The sequence below is a fragment of the Vigna unguiculata genome, chromosome 8 (genome assembly GCF_037176805.1).
Source record: "Vigna unguiculata cultivar grain cowpea cultivar isolate G323 ecotype 2 chromosome 8, ASM3717680v1, whole genome shotgun sequence".
In the NCBI taxonomy this organism is placed as follows: Eukaryota; Viridiplantae; Streptophyta; class Magnoliopsida; order Fabales; family Fabaceae; genus Vigna; species Vigna unguiculata.
In genome coordinates, this window is record NC_140799.1 from 5896722 (window position 1) to 5913553 (window position 16832).

Here is a 16832-nt window from a genome sequence, read left to right on the forward strand (position 1 = left end):
GTGATGTAATAATTCGTTAAAACTTGATTAAAAAATTTAAAAATTAGAACTAAAATAATGTGAACTACATAAAATAAAAATATTGTAGAAAAATAAGTGTTTGTATTTTCTTTTTTAAAGACTCCAAGTTTTTTTTTTTTCTTTTTACAAAATATGAATTATGAACAATTTGATCAAGTGGCAAACACTTGTGCGAATTAATGTTTTTTTTTTTTAACTTAATACAAATGTAAACTCATAATATACAAGGTTTAATGTTATGCCAATGTAACCATCGAAAATCATTATTGATATGAATTTAAAGTAAGAGAATTATTATTATTATTATGGTTTTTGTTGTTATAATAATAAATAAATATTGATCTCTAATCCTTAATATAAAATACTTTAAATGATCAAATCTATCTATAATTATCTATATCTATAATTAATATATATATATATATATATATATATATATATATATATATATATATATATAAAGAGATAATTTTTTTTCACATTTCGTTTTAGTTTTACCCTTTAAAAAATTAAATTAAAATCATTATAAAAATTATTTATATTTAATTATAATAAAAATATTATTACTAATTATATTACTTTTTAATATCATAAAAAAAAGTTAATGCACATGCACGGAATACATGCATTTTCATTAGTTATATATAAGAAGGATACACCTTATGTTGTCCTATTTTGTTTTTTCAATTTATCCTTTTAGTTTTAATTTTTTAAATTTACATAATCTATATCTATTTATATATAAAGAGGATTTTATTTTTTGTGTACACATATATAAAGATGATTTCATCTTATGAACTAAAAAACTTTGTTAGACAATAATATCTGGTATGACATTTTATTTGTAGTTAACTCTCTTATTAAGAATTTATAATCAAAATGTATATGCATTGCTGAAGTTATTGAACAATTAAAAGGTCTTTTTTCATTTTTTTCATTTTTTGAAAAGTACAGAGAAAATGGATTTAAAAATGCATTGATTTCTTCCAAGGAAATTGCTTTCAAAATGAATATATAACCTAAGTTTCGTAAAAAATATATGAGATGCAAAAAGAAACAATTTGATGAAATTGTAAAATTTCTTCAATAATCATTTAGAATTGATTACTTTTTGCATATTGTAGATAGAACAATTATCACACTTTAAAGTAGATTTGAACAATTTAAAATATATAAAGATATTTTTGGTTTTTTATTTAGTGTTAAAAAATTAAAGTCACTGTATTATAAATTTTTGAAAGAAAAATGCTTAAACCTTGAAAAACCATTAAAATATGATAATTTGTTAGATATTGATAGATTTGATTTATTTTCAAAATTAAATATCTTGAGGAAAATTATACGTGTAAAAAATAATAAATCAATTCATATTCCTAGTTATATATATAAAAAATTGTTTTCCAAATGCATATATAGCTTATAAAATAATGTTAACAATTTTAATGTCAGTTGTTTTAGCCGAGATGAGTTTCTCAAAGCTAAAGATAATAACAACTTATTTAACATCAACAATGTCCCGAGAAAGATTAAACGTATTAGCCCTATTATCTATGGAAAAAGAAATATTCAATGAAATTAATTATCACAATTTAATAAATAATTTTGGATAAAAAAACTTGAAAAATAAATTTTAAATAAAATACCTCATTTTTTAAGTTTGCTTTAGTCCTCCTAATCTCTTGAGTCGTTCGCCCCTAATCGCACTCGCACATGTCCTTTTTTATTTTTTCAATCTTACTCTCTTAATTACTCCTTTTTAAATTGAAATAATTATTCATAATAAAAAAAGTTATTATTTATTTTATAAATTTAGTAATTATATCTTTGAATTTAAATAATTACTCATTATCTTTGCCAATATATAAAGAATACTCCATTTTTGTGATCACATTTCTATTTTCAATTTTATACTTCAATAAATAACCGTTTTCTTAAACTAAAACAATTTTAAAACAATGGTTTTAACATATTTACCTTTTGAATAACTCTTTTTTTTATTTAGATTTAACTATTTCATTCATTTATTTTTAAAATTAATTATTTTTAAACTAAAGTAAGTATTTTAATAAAAAAATATCTACAAAAATAAATAAATAAAATTATAATAAAATTTTAAATAAAATTTATATTTATTTTTAAAATTAAGAAATGTTAATACTAGGTAATACATGTGTTTTCACTAATTATACATAAAGAGATACACCTCTTTAATGTTCTTTTCTATTTTCTTAATTTTATCTTCTTAATTACTATTTTTTAAATCTAAATAGTTATTCATAATAAAAAAATATTTTTAAGTTTTATAAATATAGTAACTATTTTTTGAATTCAAATAATTACTCGATTATAAAAACATTATCTACTCTTTACTCTTTTATCATTTTAATAACTATCTTTTTACATTTAAAGAAATACTCATAATATTATTTACAAAATATTTTTTATAATATCTTTTATTTCAATAACTAAAATTTATTTTACCTATAATTATGTACAATTTTTATTTTTTCAATTTTACTTATTATTATTATTTTTAAAATTTAAATGATTTATAAATACTTAAAAATGCATACGAGTTACGTCCGTGTTTACGCTATATCAATAACAAAAATTAATTTAGTTAAATTTAAATTTTTTTATAATATATTAAATTAACCTATAATAGTTTTTAATTTTTTTTAACTATTTATTACTACTACACAGAAATACTCATAATATTTATAATAAAAGTAAAAATATAAATACACATATGATTAATTTGTTTTTTCTTCTAAAATGTGTGTTGTAATAATAAGGGCAAAAAAGATTGTAAATTGATTAATTTTTACAATAACTATTTTTAAATCATAGTTATCTAAACTGAACCCGTGTGAAGTTCTCTTGATAAAGCAATTAGGGAAGAACTTTTCTCCCTTCCTCCGCTTTCTTCTCTTTCTTCCCATCGCCCACTGTTTCGTTCACTTCTATCTCTCTACACTTCTTCAACTCATTCACACACGAAAACGAATCTACTTCGTCTCTTCATCATCATCATCTACTTCGTCTCATCATCGTCATCTTAACTACGCTATTCAACTTTCCCAACACTCAAATCCGTTCAATTTTTCACAGTTAGTGTAACAGTTTCTGCCGCAGTTTTCCATCGAAAATAGTTGCAATCGCTTAACATTTTCTGTTGCAGGTGATGGCTTCTTCTGTTCTCTCCGCAGCTTCACCTTCTCTCGCTGTCTCTTCTTCTCTCTCCTCGCGCCAAACCCACAAGGTACCTCTTTTTCATTGTTCCCACATTGGTTTTAACTACTTTCCTTTTTGTGATTTAACATTGCTGTCCAACAGGGGAAGCCCAAGACTGGAGGCAACGCTTTGAGATTTAACAATGGAATCAAATCCTTCCCAAATGCAAGGGTGTGTTCTAAAAACTAAAGCTTGTTGCTTCAATTATATTCATCTGTTTTTGTTGCTTTGGTTGGTTCATTTTGATTTCGTTATGATCAATTGTGTGGGACCATTGGGAAACCAAGTTGGTTTTTGCATGTGGTATCTCCGTTGTATGTTGAATGGTCGATGTCTGTAAACTGACCGAAAAAATTAATTTGTCTGACATAGAGACACTTTAATGGACTCAAATGAAACTTTTTAAGTTTAGCAGATTAATGAGATGAGAGATCAAAAGAATATTTTAGCCACTTTGTATTTGTTAAATTAACCTCAGTGTAGAATTTTTTGGTGGAGTTTATTTTCTATACATCGTTAGTATGAAACATGCTTTTGCAGACATTCAATGAGATTTTACAACTTTGCCATGTCATCCTGTTTATTAATACGATGATGTGGGAAAAAGATAAATTCCTGCTGGATGTCCGTGTAAAGATGTTTTACACTGGGGTGTATAAATTAAACTTTTTTTTGTAAAATAATAATTCAATTTAGATTGTGATTAGTTATATTCTCATTCTCCATTTCATACTTGATGGAAGGACAGTTTTAAAGCTGTGTAAAAGTAGTTTGTGAGGATTAAGGAGTGTGAGGGCCCAGAAGCTGTGGGTGCAAGTGTGCTAATATAATATGATTTCTGTCAATTTTGTTTCAGTCTAGTGGTCGGGTCTCTATGGCTGTTGCAGTTAATGTTTCTCGGTTTGAGGGCATACCTATGGCTCCTCCTGACCCAATTCTTGGAGTTTCTGAGGCATTTAAAGCGGACACAAGTGATGCAAAGCTCAATCTTGGAGTAGGGGCGTACAGAACAGAAGAACTACAGCCATATGTGCTTAATGTTGTTAAGAAGGTATCTGTTCCTTAATTTATATGTGTGCTGTCTAAATAGCCCTTTGCAACACTTCTTGCTTTATTATTTTGGATTTTGCCATCTGGGTTATTCTTTATCTTGTACACCCATTTCACACCAATAGCTTCTTTGTCATTTGGCTTCTCATTCAGCTCCCATGTTTTGTTCTTTTCAATTACTTCAATTTCTTCTTGCATACCCTTCCTCCAAGCTGCTTCATTAACTGCCTCTTCAAGGCTTTCTGGTTCTACAACACAATAATGACACCTTGTATAAATATCATAGTTTTCACAATTCTCCTGTCATATTTTTTCATAATTTTTGTTCACGTTCACAAACCTAAGACTATTTTTTAATTGACTTTGATGTTGATTTAGATTAACTTCTTTGTTTTTTAGGCAGAGAATCTTATGCTGGAGAGGGGGGATAAGAAAGAGGTAACTTTGTTTACAGAATATGCGACTGTGTGTTGTGTGGAACCATTGGCCCTTAGGTTATTGACTGAGATTTAACTTGCAAATGCAGTATCTCCCTATTGAGGGTTTGGCTGCCTTTAACAAGGCAACGGCAGAGTTGTTACTTGGAGCAGACAACCCAGCAATCAAACAGCAAAGAGTATGTAGTTGATTTAGAAAATAGAGAAGTTCTGAAGGACATTGCAATTTCTTGGTTAGGATTTTTTTCCATTTCTTACTTACATTATTCAGTTGCATCTAGGTTGCCACTGTCCAAGGTCTTTCTGGAACTGGTTCTCTGAGGCTAGGTGCAGCTCTGATAGAAAGATATTTTTCTGGGGCTAAAGTTTTGATATCAGCTCCTACCTGGGGTGTGCTTTTGACTGCTTACTATTTTTATATTACTTATTAGTTATATATTTGTTCGGGAGTTCATTCAACCTGGGTAATACTATTATCTTGCAGGTAATCACAAGAATATTTTCAATGATGCTAGAGTACCGTGGTCTGAGTATCGATATTATGAACCCAAGACTGTTGGCTTGGATTTTGAGGGCATGATTGAAGATATAAAGGTTACATTCCTGATCCAAATCGTAGCAAGTCAAATGGACAATGAACAGTGTTGTATTTAACTGCTTTGAATTGGAAATCAATGTTCAAGAATGTTCTATCTATTCAGTTATTTCTTCTTAATCGTCGTTGTAAAAGTGCATGTTTTAAAAAAATATCTTTCACTTGAAATACAACTGGTGTAATCGTTTTGAAAACATGCCATTATTGGGTAATGGTATTTGATGCTGAATTGATTTAGTAGTTCTAACTTGCCATCTTGTTATAGGAAGGCACAAGTGGAAACACAAATTCATTTTTAATTTAAAGATTCCTCCTATCCAATATATGATTGAACTCACGTAACTGTACATTCCTACATTTTTACAGTCCGCTCCTGAAGGATCTTTTGTGGTACTACATGGATGTGCTCATAACCCAACTGGTATTGATCCAACACCAGAACAATGGGAAAAAATAGCTGATGTAATTCAAGAAAAGAACCACATTCCCTTTTTTGATGTTGCTTACCAGGTACCAATCTTGGGATAAATGAACTAATTCTTAATAAATTTCTTGATAGCACATTTCAAAAACCATTAACATATTCAGCATTATGGCTAAATCTTTATAGAGACCTGGAACCTAATTCGCAACATGCTGAACCCCTTGTTAATTTTAGGGCTTTGCCAGTGGAAGCCTTGATGAAGATGCAGCTTCTGTGAGACTGTTTGTTGCTCGTGGTATGGAGGTTCTTGTGGCTCAGTCATACAGTAAAAATCTCGGTCTCTATGCTGAAAGGATTGGAGCAATCAACGTGATTTCATCATCCCCAGAAGCTGCAACTAGGTACTGTAAATTAAATCTCCCATTCTTTCTCATATCTGAAATTGAATGGACATGTTTAGGAAAACGATTGGATCTTTCTATTTTCATCACATGCAGTTTTATCCCTTTTCTAGTTAGATAAAGGGATCATCAATTAAGTAAAGGTAGTAAGAAGTAGTTGCAATCTAATGTGATGTTTGGAAGAACTTATTTCCAGTTTATTTTAGGTTATGATATAAGCACTTACGCAAGTGTTTTGAGAAAGTTAATGAAACTAGCACATGCTATGTTCATGAGCGGTTTTCAGTTAATTTCAATAAACTCTTCAGGGTAGATTATAAAACCCACTCACAATTTATATGAAAACGATTTAACCCTATTTTTTTCTCAATTAGAGATACACCTTACATACAAGCGTTTATTTGGTAAGTGTTCATTCAACAAGCTCTTAATTAAGTTGTTTACCCAAAATGAACTAATACTTTCTTTACTGAAATTGTCACAAAAACGCTCCAGTTCTGTTTTAAGAAAGGGAACATCTTGGATTCAACATGATTGGGGCAATGTGTGCCTAAAAGTTCTGTATTTGGTCATATAGTCTGAACTGTTAGTTGGTACGTGGTTACTAGTTAGTTTTTGTTTTTCGGATTCACCTTGATTGGGGCATTGTATACCTCTTGTATTTTTGTTTTTTGTATCTACAAATGTTTTTTGTAAGTGAAGAGACTTGAACCTGCTACCTATCCCTTCAGTTCAACTCCTCTGTGTAAATACCTTCCTGTTATGCATAATGAACATTAAGCTCCCTTTTCACACTGGTCCAATCATGTTGTATTATCCTGATGAACAATGTGGTAACCATGTATTGCAGAGTAAAGAGCCAGTTGAAAAGGCTTGCCCGACCTATGTACTCTAATCCACCTGTACATGGGGCTCGAATTGTTGCCGATGTTGTTGGAAACCCAGTTCTCTTTAATGAATGGAAAGCAGAAATGGAAATGATGGCAGGAAGGATCAAGAATGTTAGACAACAGCTATACAATAGCATTACTTCAAAAGACAACAGTGGAAAAGATTGGTCATTTATACTTAAGCAGATAGGCATGTTCTCATTCACCGGCTTGAACAAGGAACAGGTAATTGATTCCCTTATTATTACTTCTTGCCTGTGATCAATTTCTGTCTTTTATGCACCACTTCGAGTCTTATTGCATTGAATCTTTCAAAAACAATATTGATCTGTAATTTGATTTTACTGTATTGTTATATTGTCTGTGTTCTTAAATGAGACTGTGTTTTATCAGAGTGACAACATGACAAATAAGTGGCATGTATACATGACAAAGGATGGAAGGATTTCCCTGGCAGGATTGTCGTTGGCGAAATGTGAATACCTTGCAGATGCTATCATAGACTCGTATCATAATGTCAGCTGAAACTCAATCAAATATTTTTGGTGAGTGTGGTATCCAATCGGAAAGATTGAGATACATGAAAATAATTTATGTATGCATTAATTGTCATACATATGTACCTCCAAAGTACCTTAGGAAATTTTGTAATCTTATTGAAACAAAACGACTTAGTATTGTTGACGCATAACAAGTCGGATTATGTCTGACTTAAACCTTGTTGAATCAGTACCGATGCATAGTGAGTATGTTTCTCATTTCATATGGGTGAGACTGAGTAAATCATGATAGCGAAGTTTCGTTGGCCACAGTGTCCTTTAGTCGTTGATGGGTACCTTTTTTTCTTTTGTTAATCCTCCTTCAACTGTGATCGAATCATTTATGTTGATAGAGATACCCTGAGATTTCACGCGTCAATTATTGTGAATGGTGATGAGGTATTTTGGAACCAAGAACGTAAAACAATTGAATATATATGGTTTTCCTACTTGAACCAAAAATTTAAAGGCAAGAATGTCTTCGTCATCTGCATAGAATCTGGACAAGTTACCATGTTGAAATTCCTTTATACAATGTTGTTGGAAGGAAATGCAGGGAAGAAAGGAGTAGGGATTCTTAAATTTTATACATCTCTTGATTTAGTATCAAATTTAGAAGAATCCAAATAATGTAACATTCTTTTATACTGTATTTTACTGTATCAAGTTTTTTAGGAAATACAGTAGCAGACAGTGAATCGGAGAACGTTGTTAGTATGTACGAATTATTTGTAGTCTGGTTTGCTGTTATGGCGAAAGAGGGAATAAAGACAGTAAGAGTCTCTCTGAACAATTCAATGATCTGATCCTATATACACAATTATTTCCACAAAAGTGAAACCGATTTGCTCGCATTTATCATAATCCAATACTATTAAGCCTGCTCTTTTCCTCAATCTATCTGTTGTCACACTCCCGGGCTGTGTTTATTACAAAATCAGTGTAGTTGTCTTGGATCTTTCTGTAATATCAAGCCTTGATGAAGCCTCACTAGTTGGGTAGAGAGAATCACAAAACATGTCATTGAAGGATTATCAATGAGTGATGCTGTCTCAAACTGATCATGGACTAGAATCCTCATGTGGGTTACCAGGTAATACTTGCTGTGGCAGCTGAGCTACTTTAAGTGTTCCACCAAGCTCTACAGGGACAAGAGGAATGAGTGAGTGGAGAACATCTGCAATTAAGGGTCGGTAACTTGGCTCTGGTTGCACGCACAGCACGGCCACTGCAGCAACCTACAAAGTACAAGGTCAATGTTGTAGTTAAGCAAAGTCTATTTCATAAACACTTACAAAAGAAAAAACTGTTTCCGACGCATTCAAACCTGGTACAAGTGTTTGGGGTCCATTGTATCCTTAATTACAGGATCCACGATGTTTGGAAGCTTAGATCTGTCTGTGAGCTGTGGCATGGCCTGCAAACATCATAAATAGCTACATGTCATTCCCAATACCAACCCAGTTAAATTTCATGATCATCAAGAAAACAGTACCCATGTGACAATAGATTGGCATTGAGCTGGTGCTAGTTTTTCCACAGGCTTCTTTCCCAAGAGAAGCTCCAGCAGCACAACTCCAAAAGCATATACATCACTTTTATCAGTCAATTTACCTGCAAAAAATAATCAAAAATGAAACTTCAAATAGATAACAGTTAAAGTTTTGCAATAACTGTTTCTCATGTTCCAAGAACATCCCTGGAAAAGTGATCCAAGAACATCTCGTTATTAACGTGTAGTAGTTTGATTCACAAACTCCCTTGATAATTAAAAATAAACTTGCCATATGATCAAAGTTTTCAACTGAATAAAACAAAGGTATTATTATACTTCCAATGTTTCTCATCTCTAAGACAGGAATCAATTGAACTAGCTGAGAACAAATTTCAGTTCCCACCCTTAGGACATTTATTATTACCATTATTCTTTTTTATCACTGACAAGAAGCAGCTGGAGCAAACTAGGCATATGGGTCTGTAAGGTGTAACAGACAACATATTAATTTAATAAATAATCTTATAACATGCCAGATCAGATGGCACGTACATTCCCAAGAGAAGCACAAGGTACACACATTTAAAAGCTATTAAATGGATCAGGACTATCATGTGTTCATAATAACTTCAATCAATCTTCACATCAAACTTAATCAGCTTTTTCAATTTGCGAAAAATAATTAACAAAAGGAAAACAATTTACACAAAATATTAGTTTCATAACTGTTGTTCTGTAATTAAATTTGAAAATTTATCTGCACACATAGAACTACACTATGAAAATCTGTAAGTTATGTGAGGATTTGTTCAGAATCATCCAATCATGTAATAGTTTCTTGCACAGATCACACTTTCAAACTCACCCTTTGGATAATTAATGCATCAATTGTCCAAAAATACAATTATCTTGGATCTGTTATGTTGAAAGTTTTAAACATTTAGCAACTTGTCAGACCATTGCATATGCTATGAAATTATGTCATATGAGTTCAGTTCATACCATCTAAAAGATACTCCGGGGCTACGTAACCCAACGTGCCTGAAAGCTTGATATTATTCTTGTTTTGGGTCCCATTGGTTATGGCAAGGCCAAAATCTGAAAGCTGAATCCACCAGTAACAACACGCAGAAAAGAAGCTTTTGTGAACTCTATGAAATTGTATGGTACAAAAAGAGAATAATAAATGCAGCAAATTGAAGGTGGCCCTTTTGTTTTACCTTGGCATTGAACTTTGTATCTAAAAGAATATTAGAAGATTTCAGATCTCTATGGATCACAGCAGGGTAACAGTGTTCATGCAGATATTTTAATCCCCTGCTTGACATTAATCAAATACCTTGTCAACAAAAGACACAATAAACCAGATAAAAAATTGCAAACACACTCACACTCTTTTAACACACTTCATCATTAACCGAAAATTATTTAATGTAATAAATTATACTCCTTCACTATCATAGCCTTTTTCTGGAAACAATTTAACACAAAACCAGCATTCTAAAAAAGATTATCAGGGGAAGAAATGAAAAAAAGAAGTAATTAGTATTATAAATCAGTTTGGTTACACATAAAAGTGTTTGAAATAAATAATTTTTAATAAGATCACTTATTTAAGAAGTAGGTAAGATTTGCTTCTTTTTTTTAAAAAAAAAAGCATAATACTAGGCAATTTTTTTTTTTTAGAAAAAAACTCATAAATATGTTTATTTTATATATACAATATTAAAAAAAAAAACACAAATAAACTCATCCTATATTAGAAAACTAAATGACAGTAGTTTTAAAATTTATTATTTTGTGACTTCAAACAAATTTTAACAATAATAAAAGAGTGCATGGAAAAGAGTGAAGGTAGCATGGCTTCTAAGCAAATAGAATGATATAGATAAAGAACTGTTTAGGGAAGGTCACCTTGCTGTGTCAAGAGCAATCTTCATCCTCAAATGCCAAGTCAATGCTGAGCCATGAGAAGGTCCTTCAAATAATAATAATTTTATAACTGACCTCATTATATCTTAATCATGTGTCTTATACTAGGTAATAAATCATATAAAACAATGTTTTACCATGTAATTGTGTTTCCAATGATCCATTGTGCATCAATTCATAGACAATAATCCTTGTATCTTCATTACTGCTACATCCCAGAAGAGAGATTACATTTGGATGTTGAATTTTACTTAACAATTCCACCTCGTTCTGTAAATTCATAGAAGCACAACTATTCAATATAATAATGAAAAAAATAAAAGAGAGAGAAGCATGAATAAATTATTAGCAAGGATTACCTCAAATTCTTGCTCAGCACACGGATTTTCACAGTGCAATTTCTTAACGGCAACTTCTAAATTATCTTCCAAACGTGCTTTGTAAACACATCCAAAACCTCCCTCACCTAAGATGTTACTTTCCTTGTAATTGCCGGTGGCTTTTTCTATTTGCTTATAATCAATTATTGGAACACACCCTTTCTTACCAACCAGCTTTATAGAACTGAATTTACTCAGAGTTGGTGCTGAAGTTAGCCCTTTCTCAGCATCTTGGGATTCAAATTACAGAAAAAAGGAAAAAAAAATTACAAACCTCAGACAATACCAAGAAAGCAAATTTATTTGACATTCCAAAATAGTGATTTGTGAAGCAAAATAGAAACCTAAGGGATCTTTTGGTTTGAAAAAAGAAAAGCTTTTCTTTTTTTTTAACTTCAGTTCTTGATTTCAAAGGTTTGCATTGAAAACAGTGAAAACAACTGTTATTGTTTTCTGTTTTCATTGTTTCCTTACATAAACTTCAGAAAATAGGAAACAGAGTGAAAACAGAAAAATGCAAATGAAAAAAACTTTAACCAAACCAAATTTCATGAGATTTTGAGAAATGGAATTGTGAAAAAAAGGAGAAAAAACCTGATCTTTGAACGTTTTTCCCTTTGGATTTTGAAGGGTACTTGGTATGATAAATCCAGATGCACAACACACTCAAAATGACTGCACCAAGTGAAGTGCTGGCTATGGCAATGGCAATTACCATTTTCTTGTGCGAATCCATTTGCCGCTGTTCAGCCCCCATCACAATTCCTGACCAATATGCAGTATATGGCAGTGAGCACAAATCAAACACATGGAAACAAAATATGTGCAATTCATTCAAATTTCAAACCATTAATGACAAGTTAATAGAGTTTAAGCAAAAGGGTAGTGTAGGATCCAAAACGCACTAGTCCAAGAAATGAATAAAAATTAGTTACTACATGCTATCAGCATTAAGTGCCTATCATGATTTTCAATCTCAAATTCGAAACTGTTGGATGCCAACTCCCATCAGAAGTGACACAGATTGTGACAGGGACAACAAAATGGAACAAAATCTTAAGTAATGAATCAGACGCAGCAACAGACAAACATAAATTGCATCAAGTATCTACATTTAGTATCTGAACATAATTGTCCCCGAAAAAAACCGTGAATAACCAAGAAAAAAACATAAACACAGAAAAAAAAGGGAAAGAACCTGGAGAGGAAGCAGACATTGAATTGGGAAATGGAGAAAAGGGTGGAACTTGAGGTGACGGAGCAAAAGGATATGGAGAGGCAAGAGTCGAAATGGGTTTGTGGAGAATAAGGAGGAGCATGAGAAGAAAAAGAAGAAGCTTCCTTTTCATTGTTTCTTTCTAAGAAAACATGAAGATAAAGATAGAATAGATGTGTGAGTGAAAGAAAGAAAGAAAGAAAAAAAAGAAAGAAAGAAAGAAAAAAAAGAAAGAAAGAAAGGTTGTTGTGTCACACAAACACAAAAACAAAAACCATCACTGAGTGAGAGAAAGTGAGAGTGTGTTTTGGGATCTTTGAGACTTGACCTCTTCTTTTAAACTTCCGAAGAAACAACATTTTTCTTTTTTTGTTATATTTTTTGACGCTTTTTTTATTTGAGCATTCTCTGTCTCATCTTTCTCCTTTATCTCTTCCTTCTTTAACTGTCTTTCTCATGCTTTCTCAATGGAAGGAAAAGGGACAACTTTGAACATATGAGATTCAATTTTAAGGTGGGGGCAACTGCACGACAATCATGTGCACTCGTGCATTGTTTTCAATGTCTGAAACAAACACCCAAAATCTTTAAGCCCAAAATTTAAAGAAGGAAATAGAAACTTGTGAGCCATCACCACAATTTTTTTAATTGATTTCATTCAAATCATTATGGAAAAAAAAGAGGTTAATGTTAATTACTTTAACAATTAATTTAATCATATACTTCTATTTCGATAAACTAATTTTTCATTATTCAACTTTTAGCTGGTAGTTCATAAACTTAATTTATTAGCTTAAGTTGGATTTTTTTGTTTTTGGCAAAATTGCCTCCCACAAAACCTAAACCAATCAATTTGAATTTTTCTCTTTTTTCTTTAATCTGGCTCCATGTGACGAACCCTAATCAAGTGACGTGGGAAGATTGAACAAATCTACATATATAATCTTTCTATGTTTGCGACAATATGAATCTTAAAACATGTGTGAGTTAAATTTGATTCGTATTTACATACAATAACTATTTTTAGAGGGCTTGTTGCGGAAATCTTTGTTCTAATTTAGGGTCATTTGAAAACGAAAATGCCATAATCAAAGGGAAAAAAAATAATTAGGTTATTTGCGTGGTAAGTTTTCTTCATTTTGTAGGAAAGTGTAATATAGTTAATACTCACAATCACAAACGTCACTGTCACAGCTCATGGATAAGAAAAATCTTAAAAGCATCATCATAATGCTTCATCGAATCATTGGTAGCTAATGGAAGATTATTGGTTAAAAATAATTGTTAACTCAAATTAAAGCATATTCTTCAAACTCTGAACCTATTATTGTCTTTGGTACGATCAATCATTATACTGAGATTTTTTTCAAAAAATATTTTGGTACTTATATACTTAAAATTTGGAAGTATTATTCAAATTGACATAATTCTGTAAATCTACAAGCTTAATGGTCCTAGCTATACAAATTTTTTATTGAGTTTTCTTAAAAAATTTCGAGGTAAACATTAATAAAATTAAATAATTTTTTCTAACTTAAAATTAGGTTATATATATATATATATATATATATATATATATATATAAATGTTAAAAATATTTTTTTGAAGTTTTTTTTATAAACTAGTTTGTATAAACTAATTTTAGTTTTGAAATAAATATTTTAATTTACCTTTTGGTTCCTCGGGTATTAGAATTGTGTGGTATTAATCCTTATATATGTTTGTTGAGTCTTTTATATATATTGCAAATGTTTGATTTCAGTTTAGGGTTCAAATTATGTTAATTTAGTTTCCTATATATTATAAATGGCAGTAATTACAATAGAGACAGTGATAGAAATTCCTATATATATATATATATATATATATATATATATATATATATATATATATTATAAATAGTAGTAATTACATTTTACAAAAAATAAAATAAGAAAAATATATTTATTTATTGTTTAATTTTTTTAAAAAAACAATACCAATTTTGATTAATAGTAATTTAACTGAATTTTCATTAATAAATTGTGTTAAAAACTTGTAGGTACATTTTCTTCGTACCTTCTTATATTTAGCTATTCTTGGGTTGGTCGTTGAGGTTTGGTTTGTTCTTGAAAGTACTTATTAGGGTTGGTTCAATTTGAGCTTGTATGAAAAAAATTATTAATGAATGAGTGGTTATTATTATTATTAGGGTTCCTTTATTCTTAATCATGCTATATCATTACAAACATTAGAGACAATTTTTTTGTCACTGATAAATAATTAACATGCATAACACTAATAAATCACAAATCATTAAGTTTTATCATAAGAAAAAGAGAAAAGGACATACATATATAGTATATATAATCTTATGTATATGTATAATTGATTAATAGTAGGTAACGTGCATCTTCACCAAAATTCTAACCATAATCGACCTAACACGTGAGGATTATTTTTCTAGTAATATATGTATTCAAAAGTTCAAAGATTTTGTCCTTTAGTTATATGGATCCATTAACTTTTCTTGTTAGGGTTGTTTTATAATAAATAAATGAAATGAGAAAGTACAAGTTTATATACATAATATTTTTTGAGTGTTATGAAGAATTGTTTCCTACATGTTTGTTTTGAGTAATGCTTTTATGCATAATTTTTTTCTTCTTTAAAGATCAATATTTTTTTCTTTTGTAGTGATTGTTTATGAGAAAATAAGAATAACTCTGAATTTGTATTTTTCTTCTTGATTTTGTTCTGTGTTATTTTTATGTTATGTTTTTTAAATACATCGATCTGATATTTTATAAATTTTGATTAGAGATAATTAAAATTATTTTAATTCTAAGATAAATAAGTTAATTTTATACAAGAAATATCATTATTCATTTGATAAAAGTAATAGGCATGATGCAAAAATTAAGAATAGAAAATTCGAAAAGATGCCATATTATAATGGGAAAAGGCATCATGTTGTAATGAAAAAGATAAAGACGACTATTATTCCATATATGTAAGAAATATGCAAAAGTTTAAATAGTAAAACCAAAAGACTTAGCAAACAATATCTATATAAATGAATTTCTCAATTTAGTTCCAATAAGGTTATTGTAGACATCATTATGAACTTGACATCTTAAATATATTGACACTTTAAAGTTCATTAATTATTTGTTATCATATAAAAATTTATTAAAAAAATAAAATAAAATAATTATTACAATAACCCTTCTTATAACCTTTAGTGAAAAGAAAACAAATTCATACAATCTTTTGTCATGAAGAATTGTCTTCCATTGACCGAAATGCTTTCAAGCCATATCAAGCTTCTTACTCTAAGTGTGTGAAGGGTTTATCACATTTTATCAACAAAATACACCTATGCAAATGATTTTTGCACTCCTAGAAACCAACAAGATATTCCTTAACAATTTACATAGAGACTACATCTTCCTCAATGCAAGGAGAAGGTAATTATAACGAACAAATATAACATATATTATTGAGAACTTAAGAAAATGTACGATTTTATGTCCACACAGTTGAAGATGATTTAGAGAAATATCATTGTCCCTGATCCATTAAACAACCCCATCGATATGAAATCCCAAAGAGGAAACTATCTTAATTATAAATAACCAACAACTATTAAGGTCAATGCATCATTAAGCACCAATCAACTTGATCTTCGGTAAGAGTCACTATACAATATCAACATCCAAGTTCATATTTAAATAGGTGTAGGGATTAGGAAAGAAACCCTAAACAATAGTCCCCTTAGTGGAATCTAGTTTTGCAAGTTAAAGATTTAATAAGGATGACAATTCAGATTGAGCTTGTCCTACATTTGGTTTGTAAAAAACAAGTTGTGTTGACCGTTCCACATAAGAATTGTGAACTAGTTTTGTTGGCTTACCTTGTATAATGATTGGCTTGCGGGTTTACCAAAGCTTTAAAACTTTCCTTGACAAATGTTGTAACAATAATTTTATTTTAATGTGTAACATCTTTGTTGCACTCCATGAGTTTACTATTGACAATAAAATTGAAATAAACTAAACAAACATATAAAATTAAGACCAACATAAATAAATATGTCAAAGTTCAACCTTTCATGAACAAGGAAACATAAAAATAAATTATTGTCTAAGCTAACAAAAAACGATAGCAATTAATCAATACTAAATGCGGGAAAGAGAACTAGCTCACGTTCAAGGATTGAGTAAATGGATAAGAAAA

At 30.0% G+C, this 16832-nt stretch overlaps 2 protein-coding genes across 2 annotated transcripts; one reads left to right on the top strand and one right to left on the bottom strand.

Annotated features, from left to right (window-relative positions):
* Positions 1 to 2889: 2889 nt before the first annotated feature.
* Positions 2890 to 7861, top strand: ASP5 (aspartate aminotransferase 5). The gene is made up of 12 exons (XM_028084178.2): positions 2890 to 3131; positions 3203 to 3283; positions 3358 to 3426; positions 4112 to 4306; positions 4705 to 4743; positions 4832 to 4921; positions 5024 to 5132; positions 5227 to 5336; positions 5704 to 5847; positions 5996 to 6162; positions 7013 to 7277; positions 7446 to 7861. Exons 2-12 carry the CDS (start codon positions 3206 to 3208, stop codon positions 7575 to 7577), a joined length of 1398 nt encoding a protein of 465 aa, XP_027939979.1. The 5' UTR covers positions 2890 to 3131; positions 3203 to 3205; the 3' UTR covers positions 7578 to 7861.
* Positions 7862 to 8356: 495 nt separating this feature from the next.
* Positions 8357 to 12913, bottom strand: LOC114194119 (putative receptor-like protein kinase At1g80640). The gene is made up of 10 exons (XM_028084179.2): positions 12597 to 12913; positions 11993 to 12163; positions 11378 to 11628; positions 11156 to 11288; positions 11001 to 11064; positions 10307 to 10403; positions 10089 to 10191; positions 9087 to 9205; positions 8919 to 9008; positions 8357 to 8829 (listed from the first exon to the last, which is right to left on the bottom strand). The coding sequence occupies exons 1-10, from the start codon at positions 12745 to 12747 to the stop codon at positions 8653 to 8655; spliced, it is 1356 nt and encodes a 451-aa protein (XP_027939980.2). The 5' UTR covers positions 12748 to 12913; the 3' UTR covers positions 8357 to 8652.
* Between the last annotated feature and the right edge of the window lie 3919 nt (positions 12914 to 16832).